At 40.9% G+C, this 21,574-nt stretch overlaps 1 protein-coding gene across 4 annotated transcripts in view; it reads right to left on the bottom strand.

Annotated features, from left to right (window-relative positions):
• LOC111250307 (uncharacterized) overlaps nucleotides 1-21,162 on the bottom strand; it is a 54,543-nt gene extending 33,381 nt beyond the window's left edge. For 2 of the 4 annotated variants that reach the window (XR_015326327.1, XM_086986987.1), the window contains exons 1-2: nucleotides 20,709-21,162; nucleotides 15,195-15,310 (exon numbers count right to left, since the gene is read on the bottom strand). Coding sequence is in view for 2 of the 4 variants with exons in the window: in XM_086986987.1 (XP_086843113.1) it covers nucleotides 15,195-15,310 (116 nt within the window). In the remaining 2 variants the exon portion in view is untranslated. Of the gene's footprint in view, nucleotides 1-6,655; nucleotides 10,463-11,413; nucleotides 11,456-15,194; nucleotides 15,311-20,708 lie in introns of those variants that run through there. The other 2 variants (XM_086986988.1, XR_015326326.1) reach the window with 2 other exon arrangements.
• Between the last annotated feature and the right edge of the window lie 412 nt (nucleotides 21,163-21,574).

The raw sequence follows: 21,574 nt of genomic DNA, 5'->3' as shown, positions 1-21,574 counted from the left end.
AATGGCAGTATAAGTGTGTTAATATGCTACACGCTGCTTAACGATCTTGTTGCTACTAGATACGCATGCATTTTGTCAATCACCAGTGGTGTTGTTTAATCAATAAACAATATACTTGTGTGGCTAGCAATTCCGTAAAACAAAATTTAAGTACATATATAGCGTGCTCGTGATTGAATTTGCCGTTGAATAGATCCAGCCAAAGAAATCTTGCTGACTAATGAAACAAAGGACCATTTTGATAATGCGAACAAATCCCAGTAAGCAATGTGACGGCACAATCACCTCACGAAGTTACCTTGGTGGAGATAAAAGCTAGCCCCCCACCTGCACACCTCACAATCATATAGGAATACGGCGTAGAGACATGTGGCACAGGTGGCCCTATTAACTAAACTACAACGTTTGAAATGCACCAACGGGCGGATTAAAATGAACTTACACCTCAGTTTATACTGTTAGAACGATTGCACTTCCTTATCATAGCTCATTCATGGTAGTAACAACATAAGTGATCTCCGTGATAACTTAGTGGATAATGTATTTGCCCGTTAATCTTAGGAACACATTGTGGTCTAGGTTTAGACATAGGCAAGCTTTGGTTTGCCTGTTGTTTGACTGAATGTCTAATGGCGGTACCGGACGTAGCGAACTCGAAACACGGATCAATAACACAAGCGGTCAGTCGATAACTTCCAATTACTGAAATCAAACAGCCTTTTGGATTTCGAAGTTATGCGGCGTCCGTGCATATATTAGTGCGCGAATTTTCCCCATTTCATGATTTAACCAATTTCACCACAAAGCCTGGACTTGTCTCGTCAGTTCCTCTGTTAAGTACCCCTTACCGCGCATCATTTCTCACTGAGAAGTAGGTAAACAATAACATCTCACATATTCTTTTTTATGCTTTAGCTGCCATCCGCTTGTCTACAATTATGCCATTGATTGCAGCCAATGCATCAATAATGATGATAACGATAAGGAGGTGACGACTACGGTAGCGCCTCTTACTGAGTGATTACTTCCATTAGCTCTCATATTTAAAGAGAATAAGCTATCCGGAATCCATCCGAGACCCTTATTTTGACCCTTATGCTTCCTTTTTCATCAATTCTGACAGTTGAAATCGCGGCAGGGCTAAGACATGCAAAAGCTACTTCGACAAAAAGATTGGTAACTTTTGCACACATCTAACATTTTTTATATTAAAAAATGAAACGGGGTTCTTTTTTAGTTGTTTCCTAAGGACGAAAAGCAGCTGTTGTGCACTCTTGCCCTCTGGGCTTGTGTAAATTCAACTTGCTCTTGCTGGCTGTTACACCCAATAGCAAGCCAAGCTCTTGCTGCTTTACAGAAACTCGAATGCAAACAACAGTTACTTTGGTGGAGTTTGATGCCTGCATGTTAATTGGATTCTACTTTTCCGATTGACTACAATTACTATGTTATTTTATGTATTTTTTTTAAGTATGTAGAACCTTGACCATGTTTGTAAACCTTGCCGTCAGGGTAGTCTTTTCAAAAATGTACGTCAAGTTTAGGACAAGCTATGTTTATTTATGCTCAAATAAACACGATTTAACGTATCTGCTAAAAAGAACCCCAATTACGAACATTTGAAGACAGATTGTTATAATTAAATGCCACCCGTAGAGAGATTATCGTCAAGTCGATATCGAGTTATCGTCTGGATAACTGGAGCTAACCCGTGGATAAGAGCTAAAGCATTGTATGACCATAAAAAGGAATTGTACGTCAGAGGACACAGATTGTATTGGTAGCATTTTATTAAGTCAGTAACGGAATCCATAATCTCGACTTGCTCGAGGATGTAAACCTGGGCCATTTGATTGTCAATTAGATATTTAATTGTGAAAAGACCTCTTCGTCTGACTAGATCGAGCGTTGATCTCGAAACCGAGTCGATTCTATATTAGTTATATAGATTCTATATAGTTGGGTCAATACCGGGCTACAAATAGCTTTTTGCTTTTTTGAGCAAATACGGGAAGATCAATCTTTTTTTGCTGGCTAACTTAAGCGTCAAAAAACAAGTTTTCATATATTTCTTTAAACATCTCGTTCTTTTCTTGCGAGGAAGAGGCTAAGTTATGACCAAAATAATTCCAAAAGTGATTAATATCTTTTGATGCAACATAACAGATGTGCCTTCAATTAAAACAACAATTACGAAAAACAGACAACTCCACTCCCTGACAGTATAACAAAACTCTGCTATACTCTGTCCTAAAAATAGGAAAAAAAAATAGAAAAAAAAAACAGTCTCTTTTTCTAGCTGGCATTTCTTATTCATTTAATGTTCGTTTTTTAAATTATATCTGTGTCGATAGTTTGGCTTACCGGTTTTGCTTAGTGAGCCGCAGGACAACGTTCGCGTTTTGTAGGCTTCGCCGTGACCTAGGTACTCTTCTGGTGAGTCCTTTCGATATATACGTCGAGTTCGTTTGCATATCTGGATGACACATACTCATTTATAAATAAGTACTTCCATCTGAAGTACTTGGCCAGGCACAGACGTTTTAGATGTTCATTTTCTCATGGCGTCAACGATTTAACAGAATAACTTCCACAATCATAGCAGCAGGATAATCCGTCTCTCAACCTCTTATCTGTTTATTTTTCGGTTTATCTACACGTCGCTTCGTACAGTCGTAACACAGCAGCCTGGAGACGCTACTAGCTTCGGTTCCATATCTTCATAAATTTTTGTTAATGCCGTGCAAAAAAGACAGCTCGATCAGAATCAGACTGAACAGTGCTACTGTCTGGATCACTTCCGGCCCTCTCGAAACAACTGCTTTTTTTGCTAGCAATCGCTAAGATGTGGCTCGTTTGTATTCCCTCCAGTAGCAGGATTAATGATAGTTTTCTTCAGATATGTGTTTCAGTGGATCTGTTATGGTCAGCCTATAACTCTCGTTACTCCTGTGTGTCCTGGCACCAAAACTCAAAATTGAATAGGAATAATACCGATCGGTTGAACCTGACTTCGGTTCAGCGGTTATTTGATTGGCCTTCATGCGCGATACATATACCAGCAGGCCATAAAAGTCATAAAAAGTCCATGAAAAAGAAGGGTAAATTCGCCACACAGGAAACAGAGAACACTATAGTTTATATACTTAAATACAACAGCTACTCACAAAAAGATCTCCACCCGAAACAATTTTCAATGACATTAGCACAGAACACAAACACAAATATATTGCATCAGCAAAATTAGCAAAGGTGCATAGAATGTCTTAATAGAACCCCAATTAGAAAAGGTCGATGTCTGAATGGCAAAATCTGCACGCATAGAGCACGCTATTTTTTTCTTTCGGGAAAATTCACATATCACTAAATGATCAGCATATCAGCTGACTATTGCTGCAGTGGCTATTATCTAGAAAGAAAACTATTATCTAAAATGCATCTGCATTTTGCAGTCACTTTTTAGTCCTATGCAATCGCAAACAAAAAATACACAGTCTACTATAGTTTAATCTTCACAGATATCATTCAAATGATCTTGGTCATCAATTTAAGACTTGCAAGACCAATATGAAAATGGAACCAATGAGGCTGGGTTCTGGAGAGCTTTTTTGCCCCATGCTTACGCTTTAAGCGGTTGGTTTTTACCAACCGCTTTAGGCGTAAGATTAGGTCGCTTCCTACGTGAAATTGTTCGTCGCATCGGTGACGTAAAAATATATAGGGGGTCTGGAATACATAGTGCAGTACACAGCTTGTTGAATCCTAGGAGCTTTCAACAGGGCTAACTTAAACTGTAGCATTGCTGGAGTGAATACAATATTCAATCTATAGTAATGACACCTTGTACCTGCTATCCATTAAAACCTTAGTAATGCTTTTAAATTATTCAACTTCTAAATATGAAATGTTTGCGATTCTTTTACATAGTGCCTTCGTAGACCGAGAAAAAGCAGGTTAACAGTGTCCTATTGATTTTATATGAAGGATTCAGCGGCTTCAGCATGCGTCATAGGTGATAATAGTTATCAATAATGAAAGAAATTCGGAACTTATGTCATAGATTCTTGTCTATCCTAATGATAACCATAACTTTCCGTTCTCACAAGAAATATGTAGAACTTGCACATAACAGTCACGAGGCTTTTAGTTAGAAGCGAAGTTATATAAGTACGCACAGCCGACGTAGACCCGTAGTCTACCATCGGAAAGATGACCAAATATTGATTTCGCCTAATATGTTATTAGAAGGTATTATAAGAGTAATTAACTAGATAGGCTGACGTCGTCCAACCAGTGAAGCTTGTGTTATTGACGGTAGCAATTATTATTTATCGAGTTTCTTTTTTTCTTAGCTATATTTACGTATGAGTGTAAATACAGGAAGTATGTATACGCGGGAGTCGCTTTAGCTCTTAGAGCTCACTAAATAAAAGGTCCACCGCCCACGAAATACTTGTGGTCCTTCATATGCATCAGAGTTCGTTTTCAGATTTCAAGTATGTTTCTTCATAGCGAATGCAAAGGTTGTTTTGCTGCATATTAGCTTCCACATATAGACCATTATAGTCCGTTACCCCTTTTAGAACTACCTGCTTCACGTAATGGTAAAGTGGTAACGTGCTTGCCTATGAAATTCGAAAACGACAGTAAGACAAGACATAAAACTCAAAACGTTTACTTTTTCAACAGCTTTAAACATTAAACTAGCGAAGTTAAGCATAAACAAGTCGAAGTTCAACTAACGGCAATTTGTGGGTAAAACTTTTTCAGATCGATCGGGTCCCTTCGCTCGCGAATTTTCAGCGCGCATTACCCTTTTATCGCATCCTAGACAAACGTAATACGAAACAATTCAACTCTAATGCGTTTTTCTAACACATGAGCCGACCCGAATCAAAAGGTGCGCTGGTACTATTTTTTCAGTTTAAGCCCGCAAAGCCAGTAGAGTCCTTCATTCAATAGCCTCAATCAGGCCACCCACAACAGTAGATTCTTGTTTGCTAAAATGTCTGGTTCAACCCGGCTTCTGCGACTCCTGCAACCGTTTCTGCCTCACGTCAGTTCACTCTGTCAACTCCAGGCAGGACGACGTGGTTCGCAGACAACATCCGTAACGACAAGAACAACCATTCTAAGAAATCTTTTCTGAACGCTCTTTCTTCCTATTTTATTCACTTTGGATCTCTTCTTCCCCATTAGATGTCAGTACGTCAGACCCTCCGAAGTGAAAGACTCAATCGATGGACTATTGAATTCATTTAACACTCGGCTAGATTGAAGGTACGCTATAGCAAAGAACTTGAAGGTAATAGACGTTAACGAACAGCCATCTTACGAAACGTTATTGGAGAATTACAAGGTTCTCATATGGCATCGGGACTCGAACATGGGATGTACCTGTCTATTGGAGAAGCCTTTCCCTTTAAAAGGGGGCATACTGTTGAGATTTGAGGGGTACAGGGTAGAGTGCCCGCGCATCGTTTCGATATCGATGCGATAGCGAAGGATCGGTGAGATAAGCTTTCTTGGCAATTCAAATCTTTGTCCCAACACTGTTTCTGAGTGTTTGTGTAGAAAATTCGATTTAGTTCATTGATATGCTTGATTCAACGTCGGGTTCACATGTTAACCTATTGTTACTATCATCAGACTACTCTACCTGAAATGCATTAAACGACCCTCGGTTGAAAAGGAAAGACTGAACTTAGAACAAGTTTTTTTGCAAACGGAACAATATGTAAGGATCATCGTATATGTCATGATTATGGACCAACTCTAGATATTAAATCAAACCTTTCTCTCGATGTCGGACACCGCAGACAGGGACTATCCGGAAATCAGTAGTCAGATATTCTGCCTTGAATCTCTCTACCGGATAGCATGAACGGTTGACTTTTTTCTCACAAGTTCGTTTAGCAATTCCGTGTTCTGTTTGCTTATTTCAACCATACACCACGCATCCCATGTTTTTCTATGCCGTGTATCATGATGATGCTTACTTTTACCGTACCCTTGGCTTTCAGTCGACGCGATGTTCATAGCAATGAAAACATTGGACACAAACTCGACGTTATAAAGGGCGAATTACCACTAACAGCGTCTAAGGGGCAAACAGTCAGCGTTGGGTACAGCGGAATATAACGTGTTACAGAAACAAACAGATAGAAAAACTGTGTTGGGCGAAAAATAAGCCTACGCTTGAAACAGCGTTCGTTCGTTCGTTCGTTATTTAAAATTCCCTCAGTCTTAGCGTACATCTACATAGGTATGTGTTTAACGTAACAGTAACACTCATAAAATTATAGTTCTATATTTATTTCCCGGAGGGGTAGATTCTTGAAGTTTAAAGAAAGAAGTACTTGTTTTGGTCAACTTGTCTACAAATCCCTACTTAACTAACCCATTTCTGCTCTAAACTGTATGTATCACGTAACCCCCAGTGGGGAAGACTAGTCGGTTCATTTGTTTACCCGAGACATCAGAACATATTGTAGAACTTCAGATCTTGAAACTGAAATAGCTGAAGGTGAATAGTGCACGGACATTATGATATATAAAAAAAAGTCTCAGTAGTAATAAATCTACAAAGTAAAACTCTATACTGAAATATAATAACCATATAGAAAAATAATATTTGAAAATAGGAATAATAAGGATTGGACCGGTGCAATAACTTTCGATATATATATATATATATATATATCGTCTGGGTTCGACTCCGAAAGTAGATAAATAGGCAGATTTCGTTTCGGTCTGATAGAATGCCTAACGATAATACCGGACGTAAAATTCGAAACATAGAAATGTATAAGCGAAAGAGGTACACATAATTATGGAGTAGTTTTCCCTAACTAACAACAATACAACGAAACAGGAATGCAAGCTAGGTATATATATGGAAAAATTATATCACATAATATCAAACTTGCTGAGAGGAAACATCTATTTTCAACACGTCTTCCTCGTAAAAAAAGCTCTTTTGCTACATTACTGGAAGTGCGCCTGGAACATTCAACGGAAATATTCACCGGCCACGTCTAATACGGTAAAGATCTTTTGTAGCCTCCCATCGTAGTTCAAGTTTCGAAATATCTGCCTATGGGAGAGAAGCTTGACTCATAACAACGGCCTTTACAAGAGAAGTTGTATCCTTCAGGTGTGACTTTAGTTTTGTTGAAAAGCCTGTATTTACTAAAATGTACACTCGAAGTCATGGTTTTGAACTTTAAGAAAAAAATATTTTATTGCATGAGTTTTTAGATAAAAATAATAATAATAGTCATCATCCATTCGTCACATTAGGCATTATTGTGGCATGCTTGGTAATTGAAAATGGAAAATATGGAAATTTCATTCAAATTTCAAACAGAGAATCGTAATACACAAAAATTGCACTGATAAGTTCAGAATATAAACTAAAATATATAAAATAAAAAGTATAAAACGTAAATCCGTGATGCTGTGACGAAAAGTGACGCACCTTTCATCCGAATGAAATGACTCAAATGAAAAAAAATATACCTTTTACAACAGATGCACTACACCGATTTCTGGTTATAGGTAAAGTTGTCAAAATGTATTACGAACTTGTTTGCCGAAGCCAAAAAAAGTAGAGAGAAAAAAAAGTTTCCAGTAGTTGACTGCGTATACAATTGTAGGACTCAGCAAAAAAAGATGTCGAAACGGATGCACGGTAATGGATTGAAAGGCGGAATCATTAGCGAAGTGACCGGGTTGCCAGAAGCGATAATGCACGAAATGAGACAGCTCAGCTCGGAAACTTTGACAAAGGAACTTGACAACAAACTTCTTCCTCACGGTATGCATCAATGGTCCGAACATCGTCAAGGCCCGGCTTCAAACAAACCAAGACATCGAAGCGCGACAGGAATCCATATAAGCCTCTAAACGCTATCGAGTAAGCTAAAACCGTTAAACCTAACGCTTTCGACCAAATGGCTACGTCACGGAATACAAGAGAAGCATTTGGCCAAAAGCCAATTCGCATCGTGTTCCTATGGATCCTAATCTGGCAAAAGAAAAAGCTTTCAGCTCTTTCTCAAGTGATATTTTAAGGCTTGCATCAAATAAGTATTTGTATAGGGCCATGTACATCTCCGTGGATGTTATAGATAACATCCACGGAAATATACAGGACAAGCTAACGGAACCTCGGCTGTATCGAGAGCGGGTCTCAAAGCGCAAAACCCGGTGTTTTTTCTGTTACTGGTTTTACGCAAGCGCTCCAGGTGCTATACTGGGGCAGGTGTGATCGGTTTGATTACGAACTGACATTTACTGGCTGCCATCCTACATCAATTAAACCTTATATATCTCTTCTGATGATTATACCCTTCTGATTACACAGTTAGACTTGGAGCTAAATACATCGTATAAATGTACCCAATAAAAAAAATAGCGGCCTATGATATGCCGAATTACCGTGTAACAATATGCGTAAAGCCTTTTAGAGCTGGACAGCATCGAGAAGGAACGTTGTCCTTAATAGCATATGCCTATTACAGCTTAGTCACCGAAGGGTATGAACATGCAACAACGCGGATAGTCAACGGCCTATTTTGAAAAAACGACTCGCCTATAACCTCTGGTTACGCCACAGCATTGAAACTACTTGAATCATAAAACGCTTTTAAACGATAACAAAGATACGTTTATTACGACACACGATCAACCGCTATGTTTTTTCTGTAAGATGGATAATACTTTCCCTGCAGGTGAGGATCGTGTGCGTACGGCTAAACACAGCCTGGCATCTAGGTCCGGATGATAACCTCGAACTGCCATACTTGAGCTTCTAGTGTACGTACTGAACACGAAAACAAGTCTTTCCCGTGATATCTCTGTTAATAACATAAAATACTCATTGTTGTAATTCGTAAAGATTCTACAAATCTCATGACGACTTTTCTACGATTTCTTGTGCTGTTCGGACTTTAGTTTATCTGTACATAGCTGTAGTACGCTACACACTGCGCAGCCAAATAGACTTTACATTTAATTTCAGTGGAAACTTTGTGGGCACCGGTACATGAAGCCTTAGCATACTGAAGACCACCCCTGAAGTCGATAGTGCTCACAGTGTTTAAATCGTAACTTGAGCAAATAGAAACAAAGAGCCTATTACAGATGTTTATTCGACACACAGATAGCACATCCGTGCAGGTTACGTAGAAGATGAGATATTGAGAATATATATTTGGTACACTAAATGTAAATAAGTGACAAACACAAGAACCAATAAGAGGCCTTAGAAACTAGATTGTGGTGCAGATAGCCGAGAAAGTTCGGCCTGGCATTGACGTAGGATTGTCGACATCCAGCCAAAGACCACAAACGCCGCAGCGGATACAATTAGGAGACTTGTTTAATTAGCCAATCCATTAACAAATGCAGAACAATCAGCGAAAACATGACCACTGGTATTCTCTCTTATCTTGTGGTGGTAAAGTACAATTAATATTCCTATTCGGGCTAAATAATAATCAAGTTCCTTGGCATCTGCCCAAAAACTTCTAGGAGTCCGAACGTAAACTGTCATTCTTTTATCTTAACACACCGTGTTATGCAACCCAGTTGGCCGAAGTAATGAGCGAACCGAGTACCGCTACGCCATCGTCAAGAGCGTTATTGTTAAAGCATATTCACTGCTCGATTTTTACTAGAGAAGAATGCTCACTTTAAAAACGAGGGGATTTGGGGAAACGACCAGTTATTATTCCAAGGATAAGACCAGATTTAACAAAATTTTATGACAGTACTGGCCTGTGTCGCTTTAACGAAGTAATCTATCATACTCGGCCATCTTCTTTAGGTCCTGCTTGATTTTGCTTCTGCAAGACATAAAAAACGTCAGCGGTAATAGGGACCTCCGTCATTTCCTGTACTAGGCGCTGTACGCTTTCCGCCAGCTAGTAGAATATTGAATTCTTTTGGTAATATTTTTCCATAACGATAAAAGCCATTTCTGATACCGACTTAGCATATACACAGCTGTCTTTGCTGTCTATGGCCATCCCCTACTCCGGTGTCGACAGCAGTATCGCCGTCATCATGATTCCAATACTGCATTTTGCCCTGCTGAAAATCTATTTATCTTTTTATACTCTTGAGGGTACTGTTTCTCATGACAAGTCGTCGGGCAAAACTGTTAAATGGTTATCGAGTTAAGTGAAATCGTCCAGAAGGTTAGCTTAGCCGTTCTAGCTTGTCGCGCTTCTAATTAATCCTCAAAAAACTTGACGTACTTGTTCGCTGTTATAGCACCCATATGCGTGACACTGGAGATGGAAAAACAGTGGCTATTGCCTGCGGTAGCCGGCAGGAGTCACCACCAGCGGATGTTTATATACGACTTTGAGAGGGTGGAGGCCCCTTTCAGTGCAGCATCTGACGCTTCTACGGGTCTAGTCCGTGGCCGACGATGACGCAAAGTCAGGCAGAACTGGAGAAGTTAGAAGAGCAAACAAAAACTCGGGTATATTAAAGGTTTCAAAGTGCCATCGGTGACGGCCACCGAATAGCGAGCTCTCAGACACTGGAGCTAGCGGATTAGGGAGAAAGACTTTGACGCAGCTCCCTTTTTACGTCTCGCCAAGGCTTCGGGCAGAAACAGCTGTTTATGATCACGTTCGGAACGGCCGTTCCTCTACCAGGCCACGTTAATTTTTCACACATCGTCCATAATAGAAGAAAATGACTCAAGTGACTAAGTGTTCATTCAAGTAATGACAGAAGATTTTAGGTGAGCGTGGGCACATGGCCAATAAAAAAACATTAGTCATTATTATTATTACGGTAGTAGATCAATAGTGCTCCCACGGAGTATATCGTAAAATAATATGGGGGCAACTTTGATGGGTGAACTTTACGCAACTATTGCATAAGCATCATCAGCAAAGGTTAGCCAGACTAAAGGGAGTTAACGAAAGCAAATGTGGCAGAATTTAGACGGTGACTGCCCTTCGGAGGTTGTTTTGACGATAGATACAGTCAAATTATAGGTAGGGAGACCTACGTACAGCGATATTAGCGAAAGCCGTGAGTTGCGTCTGCGTACAAACATTACGTTTAAAAGTACCCTTAAAATAGTGTGGTATCAATTCCTAATTAGTATGTCAAAGTTGACCCCACGCAAAACAGTTTATAAAAAATAGGCCCACCGTATCTAGCTAAATTTGTCATTTTTTTTCTATCACAATAGCCGTGTAAATTTCAATCTATAATTCTTTGATCACTCTTTTCAACAGGAGTGACAGGTGAGATTTCCTAAGGAATATTATCGTTGCTGAGCACAAAACCTTTCAGACATAATAGCTTGGTATTTGACATGCGTAAAAGATAGGAGTGCCGGACAGATAGTATGTGAAACAAAAACGATACTTTTGCAACTCACAGGGTAACAAACGGTTGTTCGTGGGAGTACCATGAAGTGCACCTGTAAAAAGGCAAGGAATAGTTCTGTCTATATTAAATATCTGAAGACAATCGTACGAGCTCCGGGTCGAGTAAGGGTGCCCACGTTCGTATTGCACCTCCAATGCTAATCTCAGTGTGGCAGCTCTTCTCAAAGTCTTCCTAGCATTAAATCATGCTAATACAAATAACAATCGATAAATTTAGAGGATTTGAGTTTCGCTCAATAGCGAGCTGTGCAGACTTGTTCTGCACCAGGCGCCAAATGCAGAAGACATTTAGTGCGTCACAATAAACACATTCCTATTGATTATTTATGTTTTGTCAGTTTGAGTAAAAATAACTCATTCGTTTGTAACGTGTCGGCAGTTTTCTAGATAGAGAACAACGACAAAAAACGAAAAATTCCGGCTATACGATTATATGACAATACCGCATGAGCTTTTATACCGGTTGCTTTATGGCCTACGGCTTCCAGATTTTTCAGCACAAATCTCCTACGATGCTGCAACCTCTATGTGCCATCCCTTGTCAGCTTGAAATAGCAATTGAATTTCGGTGAACGGTTGTCTTATCCAAGTACGTATTCGCAGAGGGAGCGTGCAACGTCTACATCTGCATGCCCATATCATAGGGGTTCTATTCAATTGCATTGCAAACAACTTACTTTTTTTTTTGCGTTCGACGGCATGCTAGTGTTATCGATATATTCAACACGCAAGGTATTTAAAGTTACTACTTTCAATGTTGTCACTAAAACGTGTACTCCATCTTTGCGAGTATCTTTGTTGGGTTTTATTTTGTCATGGTCGCTACTGTTATCGTTGTAACAGTTAGTTACCAACTTAATCTCATGGACCAAACTTAATTTTCTAAGCGCTAACTTTCGTTTATGTTCAGAGACAATTAGGTATAAGTCTAGAGAAAAGTGCACATCTTAAGCTTGCGATGAAGTAATTTTTTCTTGCGTCGAAAGATCGTGCGAAAATCGTGAGGAATACAACCAGATGGCGAAATAGAGATAGACATAAGTAAATGTTTCGAGTTTTACATTCGGACCTCAGGTCGTCTTTCATTTAATCTTTCCCCGTAGATTTTCTATGGAAACAAACCCAGTTAGGTATACGAAACCTAGATATGCGCCTCCTAGATACCTAAACGTGGTTCTAATTTGGGGTTTCTTCCACAGACTGGTGACCAATTATTATCTGAATAATAATTGTTAATTTACTGACATTTTATATATATATTTTTTTTATTTGTGATGATTTTTCTTGATTATTAATTTTTGGCTATTATTTTTAGCAAGGAGAATTTGAATTGGTGTAGAAACGTATTTGTTGGTTACAGTTACCAGGGCAGCTATTGAAAAAGGAACGCCCAGAGGATGTCGCCGTCTGAATCTGAATTGTTAGGCATATTCTATGTGTTCATTATGGGGTTTATAGTACGTTCTAAATGCTTTTCACCCCTTCATGGAGCAAACGGAAGGGGGTGTTTGCGAGAAAAACAAAACTGTACGGGAGAAACTACGAAAATCTCTCAACAGGGTTCGTTTGTTTGTTTGTTCTGATTGAAAAAAAAATTAAGTACGGTAATTTCATGAAATAAAAACAGAGCTCTACAAATTAGTTAATGTTAAGAAAAAAAAATTGCGAGATTTTGTGACATTATTATACTCAATAACATATCAGAGAGAATTTAGCTGTTAAACTCTAGGTTGTGATCATCAATAGAAAGCATACGTTGCACGCAACATATGCTATATTTCACATACATTTACATCGTACCATTGTAATACATACCCTTCCAGCAAAACAGATTTATTTCTAGGAACAAATGCACAGTGTTCTATTTCAGGATCGTATGCGCACTTCTACGTTCTTTTTTGGGCCTTTTTTTGTCTAGAGAATTGTTTGTCTAGAGAATTGGCCTCATCCAAAACAGACAGCCTCAGCGATTGTACGACGACTATGCCAGATAGTGGAATCTAAACCAGGCCCATTTCCCAACTTATCGTCAATCTGGCAAACTTCGTTTGCTCGACAGGTGTCACAGCGGCAACTTAATTAAATGAACGACTCGCTAAAGGTACCGAACATTTAGCCGGTTACCACTTCATGAGTCTTCCTCGCTGATCAGTTAATTTAACACATTAACTATCTTTCCGTATGCAACATACACAGAGCTCTTTTACAGGACGGTGGTAGTTTTTTATTGCTACCATTGTACACTCGTACCACACTACGTGTGATCAATTCACTGATTAAAATTCGTTCTACAATTGACGATTGAGTCCTCTATCTACGATTGAGAAAAATTATTTTCAGCTATTTCAATGTACCGCCATCGTTATCATCGGTGCTGACGATGAGCAACAACAAACTCTTGTATGAAACTTCCCGAATCGTAGTTCCTCTGGTCCAATATCCAATTGACTAGTTTCTGAGTCAATCTAGCGAAACTCACAAACCGAACCAGCGACTACATTAGTCAAACATCTCCGGAAGTGAATGTACCTTCATGACGAAACTGATTCCTCGACATTACATGTACATACATGCACGCTAGGGCCGAGTTGGCGGGCACGTTAACTGCGACACTGCGGTAGATGCCAGGAGCGTCTAACCCTTTATCCTGCAGAAAAACGAAATCTGTTCAACCGCCAGTAAGTGACGTGGGAATAGTAACAGCAGGACATTAGAACAAAAGCTCACATCCATTGTTTCAGGAATAAAAAAAAAAAGTGTAGGATCCATATCTCGTAGATTATCGCCAACAGCGCTAGCAGCTGTCGGGTGAACGGGGTGTATTAGTTGCCTGGCACAAGCACACGCAGCCGCAGTAGCGGTCGCCTTCGGCGAGTACGCGCGAGCCAGGCACGCTCCGTCATCGCGATTGGCAGCTATAGATTGTGCCTATATTAAATCGAACGTTTCCAAAATTAGCCTTTCGATTTTCTTTAGAGATGCTATCTTTAGATGTTTTAATTAAGTGCACGTTTGATAGCGATCTATTTAGAAAGCGCGTCTCTATGAAATTACACAGATCGATGTTATTAAACAGAGCCATATACCCTATATCTGCTTTAGTATTTTGGTAAGATTTCGCATTATGAAATATAATTGTTTTTATTACAGTTTATTATATCTATTGAGGCCGTTCGAAATGCAAAAATAATTCAATGGACTGTGATTTTGAAAACCTCTTCCTTTAACAACTGCACTTAAGCCCAGATCTCAACGTAAAAGGACGAAATACATAGGTTTGACGTTTCAGTAGTCCTCAAAGCAAACCACAGGTCTAGTTAGTATCTGTACGGTGCCTTGCTAAATTTGTCAGCTTCTCCCAAAGGTTAACGTACTCGAGTTTAATAGCTTTCATAGCACACAATATTACTCCATCTTAAGACAAAAGCAAGCATTCCCGTCGGAAAGCGGGAGGGTACTTAATTTCCGTTGTCCTCAGCGGAATATGGATGGCACATGGAAAGCAGCCTGTTATATGAGGTAAGAGAACAGACATTCATCACACAATTCATCCGCAAGCTTTTTGTGCCAGATAATAAACACAATTTACACTGTATTGTAAACGTGATTTAACCTTAATAGCAAAACAAAGCAAGCTAAGCTCACTTATCACAGCACTGATCACAACAGATGCCTTCAGCGAAGACTATTGCTAAAACAGCCAGTTGCAGATATACCTTCATTGCTACTGATTAATGCTGTTATTATCGTCCTGCACAGTGTGATACTCACTCGTCACAGGCGGCGGACACGGTGATACGTTTCAGCATGGCCTCCTGGCGAAGCTGTATCACCCGCTTTTGCATTGCTACGGTCTGTGAAATCTGTGACTGGATCGCTGTGGCCATCTGCGAAAGAAATGATAGCAGGCAAACATAGACATTTAATAAGCCTATATCGACCACTTAATTAGTTAGTAACTGACCTTAGCGTTTCAATAAATAACTCAAATATCGTATTTGTGTTTGCGAGTTTCCAGTATAAGTTGAAAGCAGGCCGCGAAGGGAATGAGACTTCTTTTTGGCCAACCGGTTAGGGAGCGGTATCTTTATATATCAGCACGAACGAAAGCAATCCACCCTTCCGATTCGATAAAGCCATTCTTATGGGTACAGCGCAAGCGACCAACACCTTGATCTACACATAAGCTATGAACCTTCGCTAAGAATACTGGTACTGATGAGTTTTAGCCCATGTTCGATAGACTGTATGACTGGCCATAACGTATACAATACATAATCACAAGTAGGGCCCACTCGTATTTTATCCCTGCAAACGCGTGAATAGCCACCCTCGGTTTCTACTATGTAATCGCTCGAAACTTGCATACAAGCCTCTTGGTTTACCCCGGGGTATTCTGTTGATTGGAAGCAGGTGAGTAAGCTGCCTCCCAGTATGTGCGAACAAACACTGAAGATGAAGTTCTTTCAATACTAGGCACTGGCCGCAAGTAGCTATTTCTCCTATGAATATGCATCGCGCGAACGAATCTTGTTTGGCCAATACAGGTGCCTGTACGGGATATCGGTTCTCAGGGCGGCCTATTCGCGTGCCGTTCGAAATGTAATAGAGCGTAGAACTGATGATTAAGTTGATGAAACCATCCACCAGATAGAACTGCCGTATTCCATCGTAGATCGATCAGCAAAACCCATATATTCGTATTCAAGTCGAAATTACTCAATTGTTCATAGTTTACATTGCACTGTATGATAGTTTTGAAAAAGGAAGTGACCGGTCTAAGAAGAAACAGATGCAACCGGCTTTAACACGGGGCAATTCATCGAATCCTCCGAATATCCGCCCAACGTATATGTTTCTCGCTTACGGGAAAAGAAAAGGTACTTTCTATTGGCGACAGCATAATTAAGCTCACCGGCGCGGCGACTGGGTGACAGCATCTATCCAAAGAGGCACCAGTGACTATCCGTGTTGCCCGAAAAATAAGTACTGTGCATGTGATGAGTGACGCTGACAAATACGTGAATATCGTAACCGGCTCGATACCAATATTCGTGGAAACAGTACGCTATGAATGAGTAGAACTTGACAAAACACATCTCGACAGTAGAGAACCTCGCGAAGACACTAGGACATGGTACGAGGTACACAGATTACCCGTTGTTCTATTCAATCAGGACTGTAAAGTGGCGAACGATATTCTCGCGAGAACCACGGCCCAAGGGAACGTCGCCTTATATCATCACTCAACGCCCGGTTGTCAAAAGCGACCGATACAGCGACCTATGCGAGATAGCCAGAAAAGTAATTTTCACCACCGCAAGGAAGATCGAATCTTTTCTTTAGACGTGAATACCACAAAGGTCAATAGAATAAGATGCAGAGGAAAAACAGCAAATCGAAACCAACGACAACTCGAGCAATACCCAAACATGATCTCCAGCAACACAATTAACCATCGAAACCGAAGCGAGCAAGGTCAGATTTGATGGTACCCGTCAGCAGCAGCGGCATCGGGCCGCGTCCAGGAATCTACTCATGGCATCCAGCGTCGTATAGACGATTCGCCGATTAGTAAGCGCCCTATAACGGAGGGAATACCTGGAAATGTTGAAGAGTTGGCAAACAGTAGAGGTAGAACAGAAGCAATACAGATAGTTAACATGTCAATCCTATATTTAATAAGCTGCGGTGATTAATTCGCAAGTATGTTCCCGACGAATGATGCAATATCTCATCCGGTGCCATTGTTCCTAGTGTTTGTCGATGAGGAATTCACGACAGAGCGCAGCTTGTTCAATCACAAGTTCACCACTTTCATCGTGCTAGAGGTCCTGCAGACCTGCAGAACAAACCAGCAGCTTGGACGGAGTTTACAATAAACATCTCAAGAGCCCCATCGCTCTGCATTATTTAATGAGTGTTTACGTTCCTCCACCCTGGCGAAAAGCGCGAAGATAAAAGTAAGCTTACTCTGCCAACCTTATGGCACAGAACCACTACGAATGTATGCTATAAGTTGTTCCTCAGTCTGTCCGCCTTAGAGCGTGTAAGCTATACCGAAGGAATAACGTGGGTCTTGGGAAGTGCTCAGCAGAAACAGAATACAGTATGCTGATGACTGACAATAAAAAAGCACTCAACAATTTAGCGAATGCCAATGCGGGGCATTTGTTGATTCTGAGGCCGTATTCGGCTCCACACTTTGAGGTATGGTTCAGCGTATTTGGGTGTGCGTAAGCATATCCTGTGATATATTCGTTCTGTTGACTGAGATCCTAAGGTAGATACAAATTTAAACAAAAATAAATAAGCATCGATGACAAAGTGATGGAGCTTCCCCCTTCTCCCAAACGGTTAATGTAGCTCCAGGTGGTAATCTGAGCCCCTTCCGTTCTCAGTTTTACTTAGAAGTTTTCCTAAGGAAACAGGGGCCAACGGAACCTAGTCGAAGTTGTCCACATGCAGCAGGCTCTGACTAGGCTTAACATAGCATTAACGGAACTAAGATAGATGGTCCACTTAAATAAATCTGAGACCCTAAAATTTAAGAAAGGAAGCAAAATCATGCCTGGCGATATTGTCTCTCGCTAGGGCTTCTATGTGATAGATTAACAAATGCTCGTATCTCAGGCTGCTCATCTTCTTTAACGGTTACAGCTTCACCTTGCATGTCACAAAGATGCAGACAAGCGTTAATCGCATTCTATGCGATCAAGTCCTCAAGTCGTGTTTCTGGCATCATTTCCTCAGCGTTCCGCCCATTTGACCTGAAAGCGGCACCGGTAGTGGTTTACGAAGTAAATACCACTTGAAAGAACCATACAGTAGTAAATCTCGATCTATTCAACCCAGTGAAAGCCTTTTTCTTGAAGCGTTTTCTAGGCTCTGACCGTAGAGCAAGAAACCGACTCGTTCACTTTTTGCCCACACCCCGCTGTTCATTGGGAATCTGAGACCGCTTTGGACTTCTGGCAACCGAGGCTTCTGCAGATGTCTTAGTAGGTAGAAGTTCGCTGGAATAGACCGTGAATTTTCCAACGTGGGCGTGGTGGGAGGCAGTGGCTGGAAAAAAATCGTACTGAACAAACCGTCACGTAGCCACTTGTTTCACGATCCACAGCTTCCTCTCCAAATCATATACGGATGGGCGCCTAGCAACGGGCGTATTCGTAATAGGAACAAGTGGAACGGCGCAAAAAGCATTCAAGCTGCTGCCCTTTGATGCCTTCGCTCGCAAACCTGGCACTTGAGGTGCTGTTGCAGGCCAAGCTACTGTGCCGCAAACTTTTAATCTATCTGAACTTTTTAAGCCTATTATTATTACAACTTAGAGGCCATACAAATAAATGATCATTGGTGGCCCTATATAATAACGCGTTGGGTATGTTCTATAAAAGGTGGATTAATGTTATTCTCTTGCACAACTACAATAAGGAAAAACACGCGTTAAAATGTTCATTATTAGTACGTGCCCACATTATCCCTACATCTGTAGTACGAAAATGCTAATTCTATAATGTGTATTTATTTGTGCTTTGAGTTCAATATACTTTCCAGCCGTGTCTGTTACCAGTGAGGTAGGCTAAAAGCAGATCACACTTGCGCACTCCATCTTGTCGTTGGATGTAACCTTCAAGGGTTATCTGTCTACCCGAGTTCCTGCTTGCTTGCTTGCTTAAAAACGCCTAGATGGCAGAACTATGAATATGTTCCCCCTTAGCTGGCTAGTTCTTGCTCAAGTTTCAGCGAGCGTTTTCCTAATTATTGGGAGGAAAAAATCAGCGGCAATAAGCCGAAGTTCTAATCCTCCAGACCCCAAATTCTGGCCAGTAAGCTGGTCTGTGAATGGTCCTTGGTATCTGAACCCCTCCAGCACATCTCGCACTAGATGAGAAAATATCCATGCTATATTACAACCAGTTGAACCGACTGGCCAATCGCGTAAAGGTGAAGTCTCGTTGTCCGCCAACTTGTTTAATCTGCCGCTAGTTTGTCGAAAACCGGTCCAGCGGACTATTTTTAGCTAGTCTCGCACCCACAGTGTGTGATTACAGGTTTCACTTATGAGTCGACCGATACATCGTATTCGCCTAGATGAAGGGGGTTCGACGAATCCGCATGGATTTCAATGTGGACGACAATCCAGTAACGAACTGGGCAAGCTATTCTAGACTTGAAGGCTGAAAGCGGTAAGAGGACGGCAGTAAGGCGTAGGTCAAATAATAGGCCAAGCGTAACAGTTCCATGAAGGGGTTTAGGCCATTAAAGCTAAGACTCGAACATGTTTATTTGGAACTAAGATACCTTCTTCGACAACCACCGTTTTTCATCGCCCGACTAAGCTAGTTCTGCCAGAGCGGCTTCAATTCAGAATAATGTAAAACTTTCATTTAAGCCTTTCGATTTTTCGTATATATACGCCTATATTCATTTTATCATTGATATTTCTATTAATTTATTGCAAACAAAAATAGCTAGGATCAAGCCCACAGAAGCTAGGATTAGTCCCAATAAAACATGTTATACTACGTACTCTACCGGAAAAAAGCTGTGAGAAGCGACCGTGGAATCACATAAACACGTATCTTAATTAGCCATGGCAGAAGTTTGGTATCAGATACATTAATTTGAACACTTCGATCATGTCTGTCCACCCAACATGTGTTAGGTATAGGCGATTTTTAATGCCAAATTTTGAAAAACACATGACAGATGCTGTTGCTGTGCGAAGTCAAACAAACCCTTTCCATATTGGAAGTGTGGCACAAAGGACCTTTAGGTTTGCAGCAACAGGAGACGTACAGGCCAATGTTAGTTGGAAACAAGTTAGTTGAAGTTGCTGAGGATGTTTGTGAAGGCTGAATGTGGCCGATGAGTAATTTCATCTCTTATCGTAAATATGACAAGCATCACTGTGGTGGGGTTCAGATACAAGGAGGCTTCGTACGAGACAATTCAAAGGCAGACACGAACGAAGTACACGTTCCATTCCACAGGTGGCTGGCTATAATAGCTTGAGACAAATCACTCATGTGCCTTAAGTATTCATGCAGATGTTCGTGCAGGGCAGAACGCCAGGCTTGTTGGGCCTGTTTCGGTTGCGAGCAACTATGCATGCAATCCGATGGACACAGGGAGGCATATTATCCGTGGTTAGTCACATTCAATCGTTCAAATGTGAACGGAATTAGCATCATAGTCATTGCCAGGGTCGATCACTGTGTTAATCTTGTACAGTGTAGAAAGACTCGATCTACATTATAACAAGACAAATTCACTCACAATGTTCTTTCTCCGCGTATCGTTAACGTTGATACCACACGACCTTTCCAGTCTTTTGTTTGCTCTTCTTTTTCCAACTGTTTTTTTTTTTATTTTATATCCACGTCGTTACTCGTGGCAGTACCACTTGCCGTTTTTTTTTTTCAATTATTTCTATTGATCACTATCACAGGCGCTATTTTCTCTTGTCACTAAGTTCTGACTTAAACCTGTGTGTTTTCACTTATGCATGCGGCCGCTTTGGAGCGAACCGACTAACACACTTTATTACAGCTGCCGCTGTTAAAAGTTAAGGGCCTTTTCGTGCGACCGTTTCGTTTCACAGGTTGGATTTCAGAAATGATGCTTAATAGCGGTAAGTTGCAACGATTGATTAGCTACGAAAGGTGTACTACTATCGGCTATATATGAGTGATTCGATATACACTCTCGACGCCATCCGAACGGGATGAAAACGCGGGACAGTCGGCAGCAAGGCTAGATAAAATTGAGAAAGGACCGCAGGAGAGGAACGACCATAGCGCCCCCTGCGCGGGAAACGCTTGTGGGAAAGCAGAGCTCTGCCGTATTATCCGGCCCTGCCGGCCGAAGACCGCCGCAGTTGCAACCGTGGCCCCTATTAACGTCCCCTAATGCAGTCACAGGCTGCACTGTTCTAGCCGAATGAACATGGCAGGATCAGCTTGTTGGCGGCTTCGTAGCTGTTAAGAACTCGATAATAGCGAGCAACGAAAAGCGGTTGGAAGTTGACAAAAGTTCAAAAACTTCCGATGGTTCTGGTAAAGATGTTGGCTGTTCGTTTCAGAGCCCCTGCCTGAGTTACTGTTATCGTCTTGTCCTAGTCTATATTCCTGGTCCACATTGGC

The sequence above is a fragment of the Varroa destructor genome, unplaced genomic scaffold (assembly GCF_002443255.2).
Source record: "Varroa destructor unplaced genomic scaffold, Vdes_3.0 BEIS01000004.1, whole genome shotgun sequence".
Lineage (NCBI taxonomy): Eukaryota > Metazoa > Arthropoda > Arachnida > Mesostigmata > Varroidae > Varroa > Varroa destructor.
Note: the sequence above shows the minus strand (reverse complement) of the source record. Positions and strands in the feature narration are given on the sequence as shown.